The sequence below is a fragment of the Pituophis catenifer genome, unplaced genomic scaffold (genome assembly GCF_029215685.1).
Source record: "Pituophis catenifer annectens isolate HBS135680 unplaced genomic scaffold, rPitCat1.0.hap2 SCAF_3, whole genome shotgun sequence".
NCBI lineage: Eukaryota > Metazoa > Chordata > Lepidosauria > Squamata > Colubridae > Pituophis > Pituophis catenifer.
Genome location: NW_027256883.1, coordinates 122,084,239 through 122,105,523, shown reverse-complemented (window position 1 = coordinate 122,105,523; position 21,285 = coordinate 122,084,239). Strand labels below are relative to the sequence as shown.

The 21,285-nt window shown below is 41.9% G+C and overlaps 1 protein-coding gene across 3 annotated transcripts in view; it reads left to right on the top strand.

Moving 5' to 3' along the window:
- Nucleotides 1-21,285, top strand: part of KCNT2 (potassium sodium-activated channel subfamily T member 2) — a 239,178-nt gene that overhangs the window by 86,152 nt on the left and 131,741 nt on the right. For all 3 annotated transcript variants that reach the window (XM_070939305.1, XM_070939304.1, XM_070939303.1), the window contains exon 3: nucleotides 16,123-16,222. In XM_070939305.1, the coding sequence (XP_070795406.1) occupies nucleotides 16,123-16,222 (100 nt within the window). The remainder of the gene's footprint in view (nucleotides 1-16,122; nucleotides 16,223-21,285) is intronic.

The window sequence follows — 21,285 nt, the reverse complement described above, 5'->3', positions numbered from 1 at the left end:
TGCAAATTAGAAACTTCTTGCTTAGTATATTGTGAACTGGGTGGAGATAATCTACACAAGTATTGTGACTAGATCTATACTTAACTTGAACAAACTCACCTTTTAACTAGAGTTGGTAAATTAGGTATAGATGTCTACCGCATATTGTAGTTAAATTTAAGCATGGTATTCATTGATTATAGTCAGTGGTGGGATTCAAAATTTTTTACTACCAGTTCTGTGGATGTGGCTTGGTGGGTGTGGCAGAGGAAGGATTCTGTAAAATCTCCATTCCCTTCCCACTCCAGGGGAAGGTTACTGCAAAATCCCCATTTCCTCCCAATCAGCTGGGACCCGGGAGGCAGAGAATAGATGGGGGCGGGGCCAGTCAGAGGTGGCATTTACCAGTTCTCCGAATTACTCAAAATTTCCGCTACCAGTTCTCCAGAACTGGTCAGAACCTGCTGAATACCACCTCTGATTATAGGTGTTGATGCAGGTGTGAAGACATAGAGAAAAGAACTGGTTGGCTGCAGTGTTTTATGTTACCAGGACTTTGAAACTTGAGATTGTATATATGGATTTCTTTTTCTATTTTGAAATCTGTCTAGGCAAGATCATTTAATTCCTCTATTATATATTTTGATCATATTTTCTTTCATTTTTCTTTACCTTTCTTGCAAAATTGCATTAATATAAAACTTGATTGACATCTGCTCAACCAAGAAACTGTTTACTGAATTTTTTAGTAAAAAAAAATTACAAAATGCTTGCTAATATTTAAGAAACTATTCAAACTAAGACAATATTTTAGGAATGTTGTTCAAGTTTTAAAACCTTTGGTTGGTTTTTCATAAATCTAATACTCTTTCATTTAAATCTCTTGAGAATACTCTGATAGCTTATTATCAGTTTATGTGAACTTTGATGTTCTAGAAAATGAAAAAAAAGTATGTTGATGGTCTTATCGTTCAGAATTAATTTGTCCCGAAGAGTGAATTAATGTACATTGTTTAGGATTAATAGATCAGCCAACTGAGACCTATAAATTACACACTCCAGAAGACTGCATATACATATGCCTACAGTTGGGTATTTTGTGAAATGGAAAAATAAATAAATAAATAAATAAATAAATAAATAAATAAATAAATAAATAAATAAATAAATAAATACTCCTTTTAATGATCAGGTTTTCTTGATTTCTGTGGCTTCATTTTTATATGATTACAGTATCTGCTAGTTTTCCATTTTTTTTAAAGAAAAGTTATGTCAATTGATAAAAAATCAAGTTGGGAATCTCAATCAATTTATCTTTTATAAAACAGAAACAGGCTGTAAGCTATAATTATCACTTTTTCCTTTTTCATGACAATAACATTGCTGAATAAAATTATAATGGCAGCAAATGGAAATTTTTAGCTAATTAGAAGGAAATGAAGGTTGATTAGACTAAATAACAAATGTCACTTTTTTTCTGATGAAGGTTGATGGTGAATATTGTATGAGTATACATGCTGGATAGATGGCAAGTTTATATAAGGAAGAAAGTAAGAGAAAGGATGCTGTTAATCTGGTAAACAGAAACTTTTCTTGCATCAAGAGGAAATGCATCAAGAGGAAACATGTTTCTACATGGAGTACATGTACATGATGCTACGCTTGGACTTTTTGTCACTTCTCAGTATAAATACTTGCTGGGTGTCCAGTACAAAACATAAAGCAACTCTTTTTTTAAAAATCTACAATTATGATTCACTATGCAGGGTAACCACGTGGACTGAATTTAATCCTTTAATAGTATGTTGCATGCTTATACTTTTCTGTTCAGTAACTTTTAATTGTAATATATGTTGAATAATGAGGATATGGTTTGTTTACAGTAAAAAAATAAATAGCATTCATCAGTCAATTTTTTTCACTTGTATAGATTAAGCAGTACATTTTATTGTTGATTCATTTGCAAACCTATGCTTATGTGAATAATTTCCTTGATTGCAAGGGAATTTTTACTGATACATTTATTTTGTTTACTTAAATCTTTAGCCAATCCATTCTCAAAATTTTGACCAGGTACATTCTTCTGCCCTTTAAATGTCACATAATAAGTGTTAGGATTCACCTTTAATGAAACCTCCCTGAAATGTAAATATACTTTAAGCACTGATACCCTGTAATTCAACAAATATTAAAAACAACTAATAATAAAAGTAAAATAATGTATATTGAAAAAAGATAAATATAAAACAAATAAAATGTGATGCTTAATACTGTTTCCTCTTTTTTTTTTTGTCTCGTTGATTTCAGGATATGTTTTATGCTGAATTATGTTATCATTTTTTTTTGTAATTTTATATTTTTTTGTCTTAAATGTTGGTTGCTCTGAGCAATATCATATACGGGAAAACATACATATTTGATATATAAATATAAACAGATCAGTTAGATCTGTTTCAAAATTTTCACAATTAGTTTTCAAGTATATGGTCATGCTGACTTTAAAATTTCAAGTGCTGAACAAATTAGACACAAAAGAATGAAGGATTGCTGTGTCCTTTTTCCCTGCCCCCAGCTATATTTAGTCAAACTAAAATGAGCTGAGCTATTTTGGAAGGATTTGGGGTGGATCAAGGCAATCAATCTAGTCTACAGTGAAACATTTCTCAAAATGGAACTTAAAATTGTGCCAGCCCTGTGACAGAGGAAAAAGGCAGCTGTCTTTTTGGGCTGCCAAGAAAGATGGGATCCCAGCATAAATAGAGATGAATACTCCTACAGAAAGGCAAATATGAATGAGTGAGTCAGAACTCAAAGCCAATAATCACAACTAGCACTGGTTATCTGCTATCTCAAAAATATACCCACCCCTCCATCTTAATTATCTTATATCTTTTAACTAGCATTCCTCAGCATTATATCGTGTTTGCTTAAAAGCAAAATGAATAATTTACCACTAGGTTATGATCTGTTGCTCTTGAATAAGTCCCTAATTTGTGCATTATGCTTGATAATTTGTTGTAATTCATGATCTATTTTGCAATTGAACCTTTATAAACATAATCTTTAAAGCCACTATTTATATATTTCCACTGAAACATATAATCTTATTTATCACACAAAATGAATAAAGCAGTTAAAATACAAATGCAATAAATAGCCACAAAATTAAACAAGCCTGCATAATAGACAATAGAATTCAAAATCTACCCAAAGGAGTAGCTTCAGCTACAACATATTACAATGATTTAAACAGAAAGTAGTCTAATAAACTGAAGCTAGTCCTGTGTAAGGATGGAATCTTCGAAACTGTGCCTGCAATTGTCACTGTGAGCAGCCTATACTTAGCTGATGATAATTAAAACCCTTTTCTTTTAGTGTAGGTCGGGTGTCAAATCACGTCGTCACTGTGATGTCACGTGATGTATCGGGACTTTTCCCTCTTTGCTAAACTGGGTGTGTGTGTGTGGCTAGCGTATGACACATCCGGCCTGTGGCCCGGGAGTTTGACAGTCCTGGTACAGGTGTTCCCTTCAGTATCTGTCTATACATGGTTGTAGGAAGTTAGCACCTACCCCTTTCCTGGAAGAATGAAATATTTTAGGAAATATTAAAAAGGCAGAATATTATATTTCCCTGGATGAGAAATGGAGAAACATGTTTTAAAGACAAAGCAGCTTCCTGCCTCCTCCACCCCACACCTTTGTCAATGGGCAAGTGGCAGAAACTCAATCTTTCAATCTTTGAAACTCATCTGCAACACAATAGGGCCCATCTAGCACAGAAACTAACACAATAGGGCCCATCTAGCAGCAGAAACTCACCACATGGCACCTGGGAAGATTATATCAGCCAGCAAGGCTAGCTAAGACCTCCACCCCCTGGGAGTCTGACAACCAATCAGGAGACTCTTTCTGGGCTCCAGGAAGTTCAAAGCCAGGGAGAGCATAAACACCCATGGACTCGCTGTATTCCGCCCCTTTTCTGTTCAGGAACTCAAACCATGTGATCCTGTCCACCATTAAACCATCTTTCCAAGCAGTCTCCATGTTTCCAGTGTCTTTTTCCCCACTTGGAGCTGAACCCAGAAGGATATTTCTTCCAACATGGTAAACAATAGCCAGAGTGAAAATTGAATACATGTGTAATCAATTGCAGTTCCATATATCAAGGCATGCAACAGCAGAAAGCAAAACATGTTCTGGAGGCTTCTATAGATTAACTTGATATGGGTGTGGAATCGCAAGTCAAGCAGAAACAGGAATTGCTCTTTCCTCAAATTGCTTATGCAAATAAGTGAATTAGTGTCTTAATTGTGGCAGACAGGTGAGTTTACTACAAACTGGACCTGAGAAATCTCTGCTAGACAACATCGTGAGCCAACAGAAATGTTAGGAAACAACTGTTTATTGTTGATAGCATAGGTATTGAGAACTGAGTCCTGAGTTTTCATTAGAGTTGGTTTGATTCACTGCAATTCTTCCAGTACTTGCTGTTCTCATTTTCCTACTCCATTCATTAAACTGCTCCTCAGAGCTCACTTAAGAGAAGAGGACACAGGGGAACAATTATTTCAGTTGCCCAGGTCATTTCATGAAGTAAAAACAAATGTATGTCAAAAAGAGTTTAGAATAAAAAATGTCTTGAGAACATCTTTGGAAAGCTGTGAACTCTATAAGTCCTTTAGAGCAGTGGTCCCCAACCCCCGGTCCGCGGACCGGTGCCGGGCCGTGGAGTACCTGGCACCGGGCCGCGCAGCGGCCGGGGGACATAAACGCTGCAGCGCAAAGGCTCCTGGGCCGTGCGCAAAAGCTCCTGGGCCGTGCGCAATGGGCCGTGCGCAAAAGCTCCTGGGCCGTGCCCCCACCCCTGCGCGCGCTCAGCGGGCCGCGGTGATAAAAAGGTTGGGGACCACTGCTTTAGAGAGTACCATCCAAATTGGCTTCCTCAACCTTAACTTTGTACAGGGAAATAGCTGTGGAAGTATAAACTTCAATGGGAAATTGCTTAAGTGATTGATAAACTTCAATAGGAAATGCTTAAGGATTTGCATTTATTGATCTGGGATAGTCTGTTTAGTTTCCTTTTTGAATTCATGTAATTATTAATTCTGATATTTTAATAAAAAGCAACATAACTGACCCAAATACGCTTTTCAAAAGGCAACAGGACTTCTTTGTTTTTTTTCTCTTAAAACTGTTCTGCTTCTCATCTAAGAAGCTTCTTGGATGAGAACCTTGAGTCAGAACTGAAGAAAATTCTTGGATGAGAAGTAAAACATTTTCAAGGGGAAAAAAAAAAACAAAGTCCGGTTGCCTTTTGAAAAGCATCTTTGGGACAACCATGACCTGAATGATTGAGAATCTCCACAGGCAACAAAACTGTAAGTGAATTGGAAATATATGGAATTATCATCAGACCTGACTAAAACCCATTGTGTTTGTTTCCCTTGGGTCTTTCTGAGAGTAGGTGACTGTTGGTCAAGCTTAATTGACAAAAGATTGTCTTTTACTTTTATTTCCATAAAATATATTAGCATATTAATTTTCAGGAAAGATTTTCAGATGACTTTATATCTTCCTTAAAGCAAGAATTGTGTGTATGTTAAAGTCTTACATAATATTCAAATATAGTATATTACAGTTGAATTTTCATTGAATGCCTTCAGGCTTTCCCCAAAGCTTTTTTTTCACAAAGATATGGAAGTTGTTCCTTAATTGTACTTGGTAACTAATCCAGAATTTTAAGGTAACAATTTATAAACTTTTGAGAAGCTTGTGAAAATATTATTGTTTGGATTCTATCCTAAATATCTGTAATGAAGATAATCCCATACAGTATAGTTCTTAATTTTATCTAATTCTCAGTAAACTACCATTCAGAATGACTGTTGTTGTTTTGTAATATTAATTTGACAATATTAGTTTTCTGGGCTTTAGGAAGACAGAGAAAAATGTGAAAGTAAAATAAAGGAATAGTTTTTAAGGTCTCTTAAGTTAGGAAGCAAAAATAAGTGAAATTTATATTTAACAGTGATGCAGATTTCTGTACCATACATGGGCAGAGAGATGCAAAACTTAACACACAATAATCATTGACACAATCTGTTTACAACTTAACAGTGGATTCCATATGTTTGATAGATTAACATTCATTTTAGAAATACTTCTGGAACAAAATCCTGAATGACATGTTCTGCTTAAGATGGTCATAATGTAGCTTGTGATACAAAAATGTATAGGTTGTAGACCAGGGTATCAAATTTGTGTCGTCACATGACATATTGCGACTTTCCCCCCTTTGCTAAAACAGGGATGGGCGTGGCCAGCGCATGACACATCCAGCCCAGAGGCTGCAGGTTTGACACTCCTGTTGTAGACCATCCCAGAAGGAGAGAGAGAATATTCCTCTGCATATTTGATGAATAATAATTAGATTTATTATCTAATTGTGCAAGATAATAAAGGTAACAATGATCAATTAGGGCCTTGGTAGTACAGTGGTCTAAAGCACCCTGTTATTAACACAGCTGCCTGCAATTACTGCAGGTTCGAATCTTACCAGGCTCAAGGTTGACTCAGCCTTCCATCCTTTCTAAGGTAGGTTAAATGAGGATCCAGTTTGTGGGGGCAATAAGCTGACTTTGTATAAATATACAAAAGTATGAAGGCTATTGCTTAATGCATTGTAAGCCGCCCTGAGTCTCTGGAGAAGGGCGGCATATAAATCAAATTAAAAAAAACAAAACATTTTCTAGATTCTGCCCCATAGGCAAGTTGTTCTTTGGCCTAGTGATGGAGGACAAGACACATTAGCTTGAGTTTTATGTGGGTATTTTCATTTCCATGACTTCATCCGAGGAGAAAGCCGAAAGTGTCTGAAGTGGCAGGTACTGGCTTCAAAGTGATAGATGCAATATAGATTTATATAGATTTTACAATATCTATATAAAAGACACCCCTTATCTAGAATATGAATAATATAAAATGAAAAAGAGGAAGTTGTGTCCAAATAAGCTTCTGGAACTAGAAGGATAAAATAATGTGAGATTATTTGATTATTGGATTATGGTAAATAAGAAGAAAAAGGGATGATATTTACTTAAATTATTTCACTGTATTGGCCTCCAAATGTCTGAAACATATTGTTGGTATAGCTTCATTACATTGAAATGGCATTAAATCTAATGACCCCTTCATTCATCTTTGAATCTTTTCAGTTTCTTCAGGAGCAATGTGCAGGTTCATGTGAGGTCTACCTATAAGAATTAGGCAGGATTTTCACAGCCATGAAGCTCATTTACGTTACTTCCCAACATAATCAGTTTCATAGGGTTGATTACAAGGATAAATGAGCAATGGAACATATGGAGTGAGAGTATTCACTAGGTTTCCCAGTCAAAGCACACAAAATGGTGGGTAGTTGGGATTAGGGTTAGGGTTACAGTGGAAAGGATTTTAACTCCTATTGGAGGGTATCAGTTGTATCAGCCGTCATAGAATGTTTAATTTACAAATTTTAAATTATCTATCACTTTAACTAAAGTAAAGAGTATTGGTGACTTTCAAATAACAGCCCTCTTTTTTAACAGGAATTTATGGTTATGATAGAGGCAGCCTCATAGTGTACTGTAACTGCACAGTAATGAAGATATTAAAACTCTGATTCTAAAACATGTTGAAAACACTATCTAATTGTTCATTGCACATGTTATTAAAACTTCCAGTGCCATTAACTTTCATCATTTGCCACTGCCAGATGGTACTCTGCCAGAGTAGGAAGCAATCACTGAATAATGCAAAGAGGAAAAAAAAAAGATGAATAATATATCAGAGAATTTCTCACCCTTGTTAGTTGCAATGACCAGTTAAAGGCAGGATCCGATATACACCAGTGGGACTTTTGCTTGTCTCGGTTGGAGTTTCTTGCTGCCACAAATACTGATATTTGTTTTGCTTTGATGATGAGTTCTAGCTTATTTTCAGTCTATGTTGCTTACAAGCTAAAGCAGCTTTTTGATAATAGATGACAAAAGAGAGCCACCTGTTCCTATTTTAAGTTGAATATTACCTTGATTAAGGATGCATGGAGAGGAACATTGATGATTGATTGATTGCATTAAGTACATATTTAAATTCATTTCAGCGAGTCTTCTCATTAGTTTGCCAAAAAGAAATGCATACTTTAATTTGCATTTCTCTATATATACATATATGCGCATGTTTTAGTCATTATTGATAATAATATATTTTAGCATATAAAATCCTCCATGACATAAAATATTATGCATTTATAATAACGGTATTAGCTATTTAGATACTGTGTTCTCCATTGTGGGTGGAGACAGCAGCCAGGATGGGGTGTGCTCATCTGCTATGCTGATAGACTGAGCCAATCAAAGTTGCCAAGTCCTGCCCTTGTTGCCGGGCAGACCCAGCTTTTGGCTCAGTCTGTCAGCGAAGACAGGCGTGTGGGACTGTTCCTCTAGCAAAATTTCTACTATTCTACCTTCCTCTGAATAACTTTCTGATTCTGATTGATATTATTGGTTGACTTTGGACTGCTTCTGGACTGCGCTTGGATTTCGATTTAAACTGTAAGACTTGGAAGCCCCAGTAACCGCCCTGCCTGGTTATCTGGGGAATCTCTCTTTCTTATTAGTTGTTGTTTAAGGGTTTTTCCTTGCTTTATTGTTTAGCGCTTAACCGCTGCGTTCTTTTAGGGTTAGTGGAGCTTCACGCCCCCGTGGGAGAGGCCTCGAGCCTTAATTCGGCCCCTTTTAGCGGTTTAGCCCTTTGTGAGGCTTCGCGCCCCCGTAGAGGAGGCTTCGAGCTTTTCTTCGGCCTTTTTTTTGCTGTTTGGCCCTTTGCGGAGCTTCGCGCCCCCCTGCGTTTGTTTCCTGCGGCCGTTTTTGCGCGCCTTGATCAACGGCTGCCTTGCCTCATTGCGCCGTCCTCCTTTTCTGCCTTCAAATCCCTCAGCGGTTTAGGCCCGACGAGCGGAGCTTCGCGCCCCCGACAGTGCGTTTGTTTCCTGCGGCCATTTTGCGCGCCTTGATCAACGGCTGCCTTCCTCATAGCAACGTTCTCCTTTCCGCTTTCAAACCTCTCAGCAGTTTAGGGCTAACAAGCGGAGCTTCGCGCCCCCGATAGTGCCGGCTTGAGCGCCTGTGTCTCAGATCGAAAGGCGCTCAGGGGGAGTTTTCACGCAGACCACTGCTATTTTCGGCGCAAATTTTCAATTGCAAGAGGCCCTTTTGGTTGCCGTGGCTGCGTTGTAGAAACGTTTTTTTGTTTGATTGCCTGTCCGCTGTTTTTTGACAGTTTACAGAGGGGTCTCGCGCCCCCATTGGCAACAGTGCACGATCTCCCGAAACGGGAAGTTAGTTTACGTGGAGATTCGCACTCCCTTCCCTGCGCAATTCCTAAGGGTGAGCTAGACGACTATCCCCTATTGGTGTGGGCCTGGGCATCCCCTTACTCAGTGGAGTTTTTTTCCTGCGCTCCCATTGATTGAGGCTCTCTGTCTGTGCCCTCTGCCTCAGGAATTCTCAGTTGTCGGGCCTCCAGGTCTTGGCCTGCTTTCTGACACATTATCTCTAATTACCCCGGCTACATATTGGGCGAGGCATAGTACTTGATTTAAGATGCCCAAAGCCTTGCAGAAGTGAAAACATGGCCGGAGGGCGGGTCGCTCTGAGAGCCCCCATGATAGGGGGGACTTGCAAGCCAGAAAGGACCACTCTGCGGTCCTCCCTTCTCGATCTGTTGGCTCTGACGCTCCTCGCTCGCGTCACAAACCCTCCCATCTCACGACCTCCCGTGCTGAAGCTCGCCGGGACAAGGTCCTCAAAAAGCTTTGCGCTAAAGCGAGCACGCATCAGTCCTCCACCAAGGAAGCGACCCCTGTTTCCCCCCGGGGGGTTATCTCATCAGGCACGAGGGCTCAATCAGACCAAGTCTCTCTGCAGGATTGCCCAGCGGTCATTCAACCGGAATCTCTGTGGGGCTCGGAGGTTGCTCCTGCACCTCTTCCTTCATCTACTTCCCTGTCAGGACAAGCCGCCCTTGATCCGGTGGTTCAAACTTCACCACCTGATCAGAGATCTGACGGAACTCAGCAACGCGAGTTTCCTTTGCCTGACCAGATTCAGCAAATGATTACGGCTGCGGTGCAGCAATCGTTGGCTTCCCACTTCCTCCCCTCCAACAGGGCAGATTCCATCCGTTCTGCGGCAACCCTTTCGGGAGTGGAAGTACATCCGGATGATGTCCTGTCAATCGAGGCCCCGGACTTCCCGGTAGCCTCTATTGCGAGCTGCTCCTCTTCTGTGGCGGACGATGCGTGTCTGGATATGGAGTTGTCGGAAGATGAAGATCTTCCCCCGGATCAACCCGCTTTTTCAGGTTTATTTCCTCAAACCTTGTTTAAATCCCTCCTGCACAAGGCTATTGCTACTGCCCAACTGGATATGCCTAAACCATCTCCAGCTACTTCATCTGTGTCCAAGGGGGCTCTGAACCCTCTGTTTGCTGAACCGTCACGACCGGTGGACACCATTCCGACCCCACCTCTGTTCCTCGATGTGATTCGAAAGCAGTGGTCTTCACCTGGAGCGGCCCCGGCTCCTACTTCAATGGACAAACGGAATCTTTCTGTGGCTTCGGATCTGGACTCTATTCTCCAGGTGCCAGCAGTCGACGCGCCCGTGGCCGCTCTCTTACCTCAGGCGGCAGTTCCGGGAGTTCCGCCGAGGGCCTTTGTCCTGAAGAACGACGAGCTGACCAGGTTTTACAACGGGCTCACCAGGGCGCCGCTTGGGCCATCCGGTCGGCATCAACCACCTCCTTTTTTAACCGCACTACCCTCCTATGGCTTCGCCAGCTCCAGGACACTTTGGCTACAGAGGATGTACGCGTTCGGCTGGAACTAAACAAGATCATAGCCGCCACTCAATTCTCAGCGGATGCCACCCTCAATGCCGCTCGCTTTGCAGCTAAATCCCTTGCCTCTTCTGTTTCTGCGCGTCGGTTGGTCTGGCTCCGCCATTGGCAAGCCGATGCCAGACACAAATGGCGATTGGCTTCGGTTCCCTTTGGCGGCTCCAAGTTGTTTGGGGATTCCTTAGAATCCTTCCTCATTGAAACGAAGGATAAGAAAAAGGTTCTTCCGGTTGTCTTCCGCAGGGGGGAACCTAGGTTCCATCCTTACCCGTCCAGGCCCCAATCTCGGTCTTATGAGGGTGCCAGTTTTGCCTCTTCATCTTCCAGACCTCATGGGTATTTTCAACCCAGACAACGGGGGACTCAGGACAGAGCTCCTAGAGGTAGGACTTTTGTCTCTAAATGGCCCTTTCGAGGGAGAGGAGGTCGTTTCCCCAGACGCCGTTGTTAACTGCATCCCGGATCCTCCCATAGGGGGCAGATTGGCCCTTTTCACCCCTGTTTGGGAGGAGTCCACCTCCGATAAATGGGTCCTGGCCACCCTAAGATCTGGGTTGGCCATTGAATTCCTTTCCCCTCCTCCGAATTTCTTTGTGCGCTGTCCGCTGTCCCATGACATCGAGAAGAGATCCCTTATGGATTCGGCGGTTCAGCATCTCCTTTCAATCAGAGCTATCCAATCCGTGCCCGAGATTGAACAGGGCACGGGGTTTTATTCCCGCATTTTTCTTGTACCAAAGTCTTCGGGGGGGGGGTGGAGACCCATTCTGGACCTCAAGCGTCTTAATCGGTATGTCGCATACCGTAAATTTAAAATGCAGTCTCTAAAGTCTATTCTCGACGGTGTTAGGAGGGGCGACCTCCTCTCTTCTATAGACCTCACCGAGGCCTATCTCCATATTCCCATTTTCCCTTCCCATAGGAGGTTCCTTAGATTCTGTTATGGAGGGCAACATTACCAATATCGGGCCTTACCCTTTGGTCTTTCGTCGGCCCCTCGTACCTTTACCAAGATACTGGCTGCCTTGGCAGCTTCTCTCCGGTCCAAGTCTATTCGTCTACAATGCTACTTGGACGATATCCTAATTTTGTCATCCTCTCATCAGGGGGCTTTCTGTGACCTGCAACTTACCATCCGTACTCTGGCTTCCCATGGCTTTTCCATTAACGTGGAGAAGAGCCATTTGATTCCCTCAACTCGCTTGGTCCATCTCGGGGCTCTGATAGATTCGGTGGAGGGGAGGGTCTACCTATCGCGTGAGCGTCAGGAGAGTTTACGCTCGCTGGTAGCTAAGGTTAAACGTACCAGGTCTGTCTCTCCCCTCGTCCTGTCCCAGCTCCTGGGGAAGATGATTTCAGCCATCTCTATCGTCCCATGGGCCCAGCTCCACTCAAGGGAACTTCAGTGGTTCCTTTTACCCTGGCAGAAGGCAGGCAGAGGCACCTCCCGTTCTCCCACTCCTATCCCCAAAAAGGTACTCAGGTCCTTAGCATGGTGGCAGTCGCCAGCCTTATCCCGGGGTTGTTTTTTCTTTGACCCGCAGAGAGTGGTGGTGACAACAGACGCCAGCCTTCACGGCTGGGGGGCCCATTGTCGGGGTCAGATGGCGCAGGGCACCTGGACCGACGTAGAATCCTGTCGTCCGATCAACTGGCTAGAACTACGGGCAGTCTACCTGGCCCTGCGAGCCTTCCGTCACATTGTATCCAAGTCACACGTCCTGGTCCTCACGGACAATATTACGGCGAAGGCTCACGTCAATCGCCAGGGGGGCACTCGATCTCGGTCCCTGATGGAAGAAGCATGGCGGCTGGGAGTCTGGTCGGAGATGAACCTCACCTCGTTGCGGGCGGAACACATTTCCGGTGCCACCAATCTACAGGCGGACTGGCTAAGCCGTCAGCGACTGGATCATGCGGAATGGCGTCTTCACCCGCACATCTTCCAATCGATCGTGGCACGTTTCGGGATTCTGGTGATAGACCTTGCCACGCTTCCTATCACGGTACCCATCGCCTCATGCGGAGGCTGTGGATGCTCTTTGTTCCCCGTGGCCTCCAGGACTCCTCTATGCCTTTCCTCCGGTCTCTCTCGTTCCCCGGGTGCTTCACAAGTTATTGATGGAACAGGCGGAGATCATTCTCGTGGCTCCGTATTGGCCTCGCAGACCTTGGTTTGCCGACCTCATGTCTCTCAACGTGCCGCCCGTGGCAGTTGCCCCAACTGGAAGACGCACTGACACAAGGGACCGTGAGGCATCCGGACTTGCGGTGGCTCCGTCTGACCGCTTGGCGGTTGAGCGGCAATCGTTCGCAGATGTCAACGTACCCGCCAACGTAATCGACACCATTCAAGTGTCGCGGAGGCCCTCGACGAACTGGATTTATTCGGCCACCTGGCGGGCCTTTTGTGCCTGGTGTGATCATACGGGGGTTCAACCTCTTCGAGCATCGATCCTCAACATCCTGGTATTCCTGCAGGACGGTCTGGCTAGCGGCCTTTCACCCAACACTCTGCGACGGCAGGTGGCAGCGATCTCGTCTATTCTTACACTCGGATCGTTGTTCTCTCTGTCTCAGCATCCAGTAATTCGCCGTTTCCTACGAGGTGCGACAAATCTCTGCCCTCCAGTCCTGCATAGATACCCGACTTGGGATCTCTCGCTAGTCCTTAATTCGCTCACGGAGACCCCGTTCGAACCTTTACGGACAGTGAGCCTTCGGCTTCTAACGTGCAAAGTTGCGTTCCTGGTGATGATCACCTCAGCTCAACGCATCTCAGAGGTAGCTGCCCTCTCCATACGGGAGGACCTCTGTGTATTCCACGCGGACCGTGTGGTACTCCGTCTGGATCCCACCTTTGTGCCAAAGGTAAATACCACCTTCCACCGCATGCAGGAACTGGTGCTGCCTAACTTTTGCCCTCAGCCGTCTCACCGGCTCGAACGACGGTGGCATTCTCTGGATGTCCGTCGAGCTCTGCGGATTTACATTTAGCGAACAGCGACTATCCGCAAAACAGAATCACTCTTTGTGTCTTTCTTGCTATGTTCCTTGGGCAATAAGGTGTCGGCCTCTACCATCGGTCACTGGATTCGCCAAACGATAGCCAAGGCCTATGAACTTCGCGCTCTTCCACGGCCTCCTCGTCTAACGGCTCATTCTACCCGTAGTGCGGCGACATCGGCTGCCTGGGCGGCCCAGGCATCCTTGCTGGAGATCTGCAGAGCGGCTACGTGGACTTCGCCATCCCCGTTTATCCAACGCTATAAACTGGACAAATTCGCCTCGGCGGATGCCGCCTTTGATCGTAGGGTATTACAGCGGGTGGTTGAAGGGGGGATTGCTTCGGACCAGACTGGTCCCACCCCTTCTTAGGGACTTGTATCTTTGGTATGTCCCATCCTCACAATGGAGAAGGGGCGTTGGTCTTACCTGAGACGCACCTTCTCGTTGGGTGGAGACAGCAGCCAGACCCTCCCTTCTCCAGTCTGTCCTCTATCTCTTGTGTTTCCTTCTTTAAGCTAGTGTCCCACACGCCGAGCCTCTCTTCTTGCCTTCACCAAAAGCTGGGTCTGCCCGGCAACAAGGGCGGGACTTGGCAACTTTGATTGGCTTAGTCTATCAGCATAGCAGATGAGCACACCCCATCCTGGCTGCTGTCTCCACCCAACGAGAAGGTGCGTCTCAGGTAAGACCAACGCCCCATCTTCTCACTTTAAATGTACAGTACATTTGAAACTTAATTGTATTTAACTTGGTGTGCTACAGAAATGTTTACATTGCTTCATAAGATTGTATCCATGACTACTTTTTTGCATTGCAAAGATTATGAACTGTTAGTCCACAGTAGTGTACTTTAAATAACTTACATTGTTTCCACAGTATTCCATAGATAAATAAATTGTGCAAAATAATAAAGGTAACAACGATCAATTAACATTTTATGGATTCTGCCTCATAGGCAAGTTGTTGTTCTTTGGCCTAGTGATGGAGGACAAGACATATTAGCTTGAGTTTTATGTGAGTAGTTTCATTTCCATGATTTCATCCCAGGAGAAAGTTGAGAGTGTCTGAAGTGGCAGGTACTGGCTTCAAAGTGATAGATGCAACCAGATGATCCAACCCTCACTCCTTTTTTTACAATGCGAATAATGTAATACACATTAAAAAGGGGTGTGGCTTTGATTATCTAGTTTATACCTACCATTTTGAAACCCTTAGCCATCACTGTGGATCCCCCTAATGTGGGTCTAGGACCGTGATGGCGAACCTATGGCATGCATGCCACAGGTGGCATGCAGAGCCCTCTCTGTGAGCACACCAGCCGTCAGCCCAGCCCAGCTCCGCCTCTTACCAGCCAGTTGGTGTTTGGGTCTCTTCCAAGCATGTGCGGGGGGGCAGGGCGCATGTGGGAATGTGCATGCACATGTGCAGCAGGTGGGGCACATACATGGGGGGGCAGTTTGGTGCAGAAGGCTTTCCAGGCCAAAAATGGGGCAGGGGGGGCTTGCGCATTGCCCCTGCGCCCCGTTTTGGGCCTGGAAAGCCTTCTGCACCAACCTGGAAGCCAAAACGAGGCACGGGGCGGTGCTCGTGAGTTGTCCTGTGGGAAGTTGGCTGTGGTGAATTGGCAACAGTGAGTTGGCCATGGCAAGTTGTCCCATTCCACCCTAATGTTTGGAAACTGCCAGCCACAGGGGGATTAATTTGAGTCCTTGTGTAGCATCAAGAGGCATAAGGCTCAACCCTTTCCCCATGAAACCTTACCTGGTTGTTCCCAGGGAACAGCAGGCAGTCTGCAGAGACTCTCGTAATATAAGTGGAAGTCAATAACATTGTCGATTTAAGCTATTCACAGGTGGCTGTTGTTGCTTGCTTACCTACTTTTGTTTCCCCCCCTTTTTTTGAAATGAGTAAATTGATTCTGCATGAATAAGAAAAAGAATAGAGTTGGATGTCTACTAATGCTTTAATCTGTTTTCTCTTTCCTTTTTTCCCACTTGAAGGAAGGTAGTCTAAAGATAAGGGGGAAATAGTTTTGTAAAAGTTGAAATCAATACATTTATTAATATTTTAACATTCTAAATATTTTAGACAATTTTTGACAGATCCAAGGATATTACTTTTCAGTCAGTTTAGTAACTTGAAAGTATTCTTTCCTTAATTTAGTTTGATTCACTTTCCTTTTTTTCCCCAACAGGCCTGAGAATCCGCTTATTCAATTTTTCACTCAAACTTTTAAGCTGCATGTTATATATAGTTCGGGTGCTTCTGGATGATCCATATCAGCAACATGGATGGTAATCTTTTAATTTTTCTCTCAAAATGCCTGAGAAATTGTTTTACTAAGACCAGTCATGCATAATATATGATCTCCTAACATATTTTTAATTGTCATTTGTCATTTGTCATCCAATTTCACATTTCATTATGTGCAGTTAGAGAGGACTATAATATTACAGGCAAATCTTAATTATCAGATTGTTGATAAAGTAAAATACCGCTGTTAAGGAGACCAGAAGATTGGTTGTTGTTGCTACTATATCTCACATAATATACATTATAATGCACTATTTTTCTATATGATGACCGAAATACAGGTAGTCCTTGACTTACAACAGTTCATTTAGTGACCGTTCAAAGTTATAACGGCAGTTATGATCATTGTTTCACACCTATGACCCAGCAGTGAAATCCCTCCCTGGGTTCTCGCCAAATCGGTAGCGCCGGCAGTGGGAGGCTCCGTCCACCCGCTGGGACATCATTATATCCTGTTTTTTTACCATCTGCGCATGCACAGAAGGTTCCCAAACTGGTAGCGAAGGTAAGTGGATTTCACCGCTGCTATGACCGTTGCAGCACCTCATGGTCACATGGTTTACATTCGGATGCTTGACAATTGGTTCATATTTATGACGGTTGCAGTGTCTCAAGGTCGCCTTTTGCGACCTTCTGACAAGCAAAGTAAGTGGGGATTCACTTAAAAACCGTGTTACTAATTTAACAACTGCAGTGATTGACTTAACAAATGTGGCAAGAAAATTTGTAAAATGGAGCAAAATTCACTTTCTCACTTAGCAACATTAATTCTGGGCTCAATTGTGGTCGTAAACCAAGGACTATCTGTACAATGTCTTTCCATCTGTGTTGATACTTCTGTACTTTTCTGTAGTATTTGATTATTGGATCATTAAATAGTCCTGCCTCAGTTGAGATCTCTCTCTAGGTCTGATGAACTAGCCAAATCTTGAAGCACTTGCAAAAATAGCCTGATCACAGTGGGGGGATCATGTTCCATTTGGCAAATGCCATGGCAATAAAGACTCATCTTTGGGATCCCACAAGATGTAGCTCTTTAGTAAACTGGACCTGCAACATACATCTTCTGCCAGACGTGATAGGCCAGGCAGATATACTCAGCAAGAAGCAGTCCATCAAATAACTTGGTCCTTTATCATGAATATCTTTTTTTTTTAATTTATTGAAAAAGTTTTTCAAATACAAATTTTTCCCCCTTTCCCCCCCCTCCACCCTAACCCCCCCCTCCCCCTCCCCTCCCCCTGTGGCTTCTCCAAAATAAAACCCAAATTAATAACAGATTATATATTACTTTACCATCCTTTTGTACCACCCCCCATATACTAACCCTTTCTTTCTAACAATATTATTATATCCCCCTTATACTATACATTTCAAAAACAACATTCAACTGTAAAATTATATAATAAATTTTAATTTAGCAATTTCATCTATTCAACTCATAATCTATCCTTCTAACAATATCATTATATCCCCCTTATACTATACATTTCAAAGCAACATTCAAAGCAACTTTCAGCTGTAAAACTATATAATAAATCCTAATTTAGCAATTTCAACTCATAATCTATCCATTTCCTCCTCCCCCATACATATATCTCTTAATTCAAATCTTTTACGTATATTAATATAACATAACATCCCTTCTCCTAAACTAAACAATCAGTAAACTAACCTATCTCCACCCACTTTCCTACAGGTCTACATACATAATATTTTCAATATCTTTATTCTTCTACCCGTTCCACTAAAAAAAAAAAATATTTACATATATATATAAAATCCTCAATTGACTTTAAGTTTGTAATCCATATGATATCTTCTATAATGTCTCATGGCTGGATTGTTAATTCCATTACCCATGTTAGGGTAACATCACATCCTAATTCCAACAGTATGTTTGGTATCTTCAATTACCATCTGCCCCCATCAATAGTAAATATTTTCATATATAAAAGAAACCACCCGAGTGACTTTATATTTATATTCCATATAGTGTCATCTATAATGTCATCCATCTAGATTATTAATTCCAACCTCCATGTTGGGGTAACAGCCAGATCTTCTGCATGCCCCAATCCCATAGTTCTCTTGCCTTATAGCTCAGCATAAACGTAATCCATTTGTCAAAGAATCCAAAATAGAAAATTCCAATCCACTCAATTTATGGCCATCTTCACATCCCAAGAGTACAGCACTACAGAGATCTGTCACTCTCCTCAGGATAATATAAACCAATACTTTGCCTCAACTAAATTTCTAAATATTCAATCGTCTCTTGAGTAACTGGCATTACACTGTTGTTTGGTCTAAAAGTTTTTATTTTTGTAGGACCTGCTTCTTCTTTTCTTAACTTTTTGTGGCTTAGATCTCCATCCTGGTTTCCTTTCTATGAGTTGTATATCAACTGTTTGGTTTCCATGCTGGTCTGTAGCTTGATAAGTCATCACATTAGAATCCGAAGCCGCCTCTCTTGTATTTATAGGTAATCCAACTATAGCCTCCAAAGGAGAATCCAGAAGCGGCTCATCCACAAAAACCTCTGTAATTTGTTGTTTTTCCGTTACCTCCACCTCCATCAGCTTAGCCTGAATTTCAATCTCTTGTTGATTTTGCCTTTCTTTATTCCCCTCGTGTATTATACGTGGAGATGTTAAACCCATTTTGAAAACCTTATAGTAAAATTCTTCCGCTTTTTCAACAGTATTTAATTGATATCATTCTCCTTGATATCTCAATATTATACCAACTGGGACATCCCACCTGAATGGGATGTTTTGTTTCTTTAGTTCAGTCACCAAAAATCCAAAATCTTTTCTACCTTTTAACATCTTAGGCGGTAGTTCTTTAAATATCCATATCTTCCTTCCATGCATTTCAAGAGTGGAGTTGAAAGACTTTTGCACAATATCATTTCTTATTTCTTTATCAGTAAAGTAAATCACCACATCTCTAGGCAACTGCCTTTGCTTTGCCACCCAAGAATTAACTCTGTAGGCCTTATCAATCTTGCAGGATACATCTTCAGGGCTAACCTTTAAAATCCCAGCCAGAATTTCAGCAGACATCTTTCTCAAATCTTGTCTTTTATCTTCCTGTATTCCCCTAATTCTAACCGCAAATTCCATGACTCTGAATTGCATTATTGTGGTTTCATTTTCAATCCTTTGTTTTATATTATCCACATTGTAAGTCTTATAGTCAGCTTCCTTTATTTTTTTAAACTCTACTTCTGAGCTTTTTTCTTGAATCCTTATTAAATCATTTTCAATTCTTTGTATTTTATTATCCAAATTATAAATCTTATCATCAACTTCCTTAGTGTCTATTTTTGAATTTATAATTTCATCCATCTTCAGAATTATTTCTATAAAACTTTTCATATGTTGCTTCAGAATATCATACTTTTGTTGAATCAACTCTTTAATTTCCTGTCTAAAATTTTCAAGATTCAGATTCACAGTCTTATCATGTCTTGCCATCTCCTCCAGTAAAAATTTCTTTAGGTCTATGAGGCCATTCTTCTGCATCTGCAAACTCTCAACTTGTTCATGCGATTTATAAATGGGAGAGCCCCCCCCCCCCATGGCTTGGTTATCTCGCTTTGTCAGTTTTAGTGCCATCCTGCCACACAAAAGATTTTTTTTCCTTTCTCCTTTTAAAGAAAAAGACTTCTCTCCAAACAATATCAATAACAAATCCCTAAGAAGGAAGAAACATGAAATAAGAATTTTTCCTGTCACTTCTAACCAGCACTTTTGCTAGATACTTTGTAACTTTGTAACTTTGTAACGTTATAAGCTATTCAAACGGAAGGACTTTCACTTTCAGCTTTTCTCAAGCCTCAGTCAGTCGCCATTTTAAACTCTCCTTTTTCCTCCTTTCACTCTTCTTTAACTTTAAAATCAGTCTTGGGGTTAGAATACTTGCAGTTTAGGATCCCCGATCCGAATTTCATCCTGCTTATTCAGATGATCTGTTAGTTTCATTGATTAGTCCGGTCCCAGCGCCTGGCTCTGCAAAAAGGCAGAGTTCTCCCGAAGCCCGGAGCAGCGGCGAGCGGAAATAGGGAGCCACAACCTGCTCGTCCCCAAGAGTAAAAAAAAAACTCTGGGGACTTCGCAGAAAGCTCTACCTGCCCTCGCCTGCTCTGTCTCACATTTCCCTCAGGGAATGGAGTTTTTCAAGCCGCCTTTCAGATGTAAAGGCGGCTCTTTACAGGCAACGGGGCTGGCGTCGTCTGGCGGCGACGGAAGCCAGACAGGAAGCCCTTTATCATGAATATCTTTATCAGCTCCTCCATTTCTTGACTTTAGAGGCAGTGAGATACATGATGAAGCTTGGCCTATGTCAGATCTTTACTGTTATAACAGTTTATTTGTGGAACTTTAGTTCTTTCCCCCCTGAGTCAGTTTAGGTATTGTTTTTGTGTATGTGTGTGTGTGTTGTCTGTTCATGCTGTTCTTCTCTGGTTTTCCTATGCCCATCTATCACAAGTTTCTTCAAACTTTGTTTTGGTTTTTTAGGACTTCTTGCTATCCTTCTCTATGCAGTATTGCAGGTGTTTGGGGAAGTGTTTTATTCTCCCTTTTTCACAGCCAAAGATATTCAAGCACCGAGGCTCTGATCTCCCTGAAAAACAACAACTGATTTTAATACTTCTAAAAAGATTTTGAAAACATGTTTTTTCCAGTAAGGGATGTAATGGAAGAAGTTGAATAGAGCTGGGCAATATTGTAAAATCTGATCTTTGGCTAGACATCTAACAAGCTTTCAAATTGCCTTGTTGAAGGACTTATATTTATTTCAATTATTGTTTAATTATTTTTCCAGGACATAGGGCTTGACTATGAGATTGTGTGTTTACTTTATTTGGCTGCTGCTTCTTTGCATTTTTATTATGAAAATATGTATAACTATTGGCTGTCCCTCACATTCTGGTATTTTGTTTGTTTTTAATTGGTTATTATCCATCTTGTTGACATTGCAGCTATTATTGCTGCTGTTAATATTATTCAGAGGACTTACCTAACTTTGTTTTATT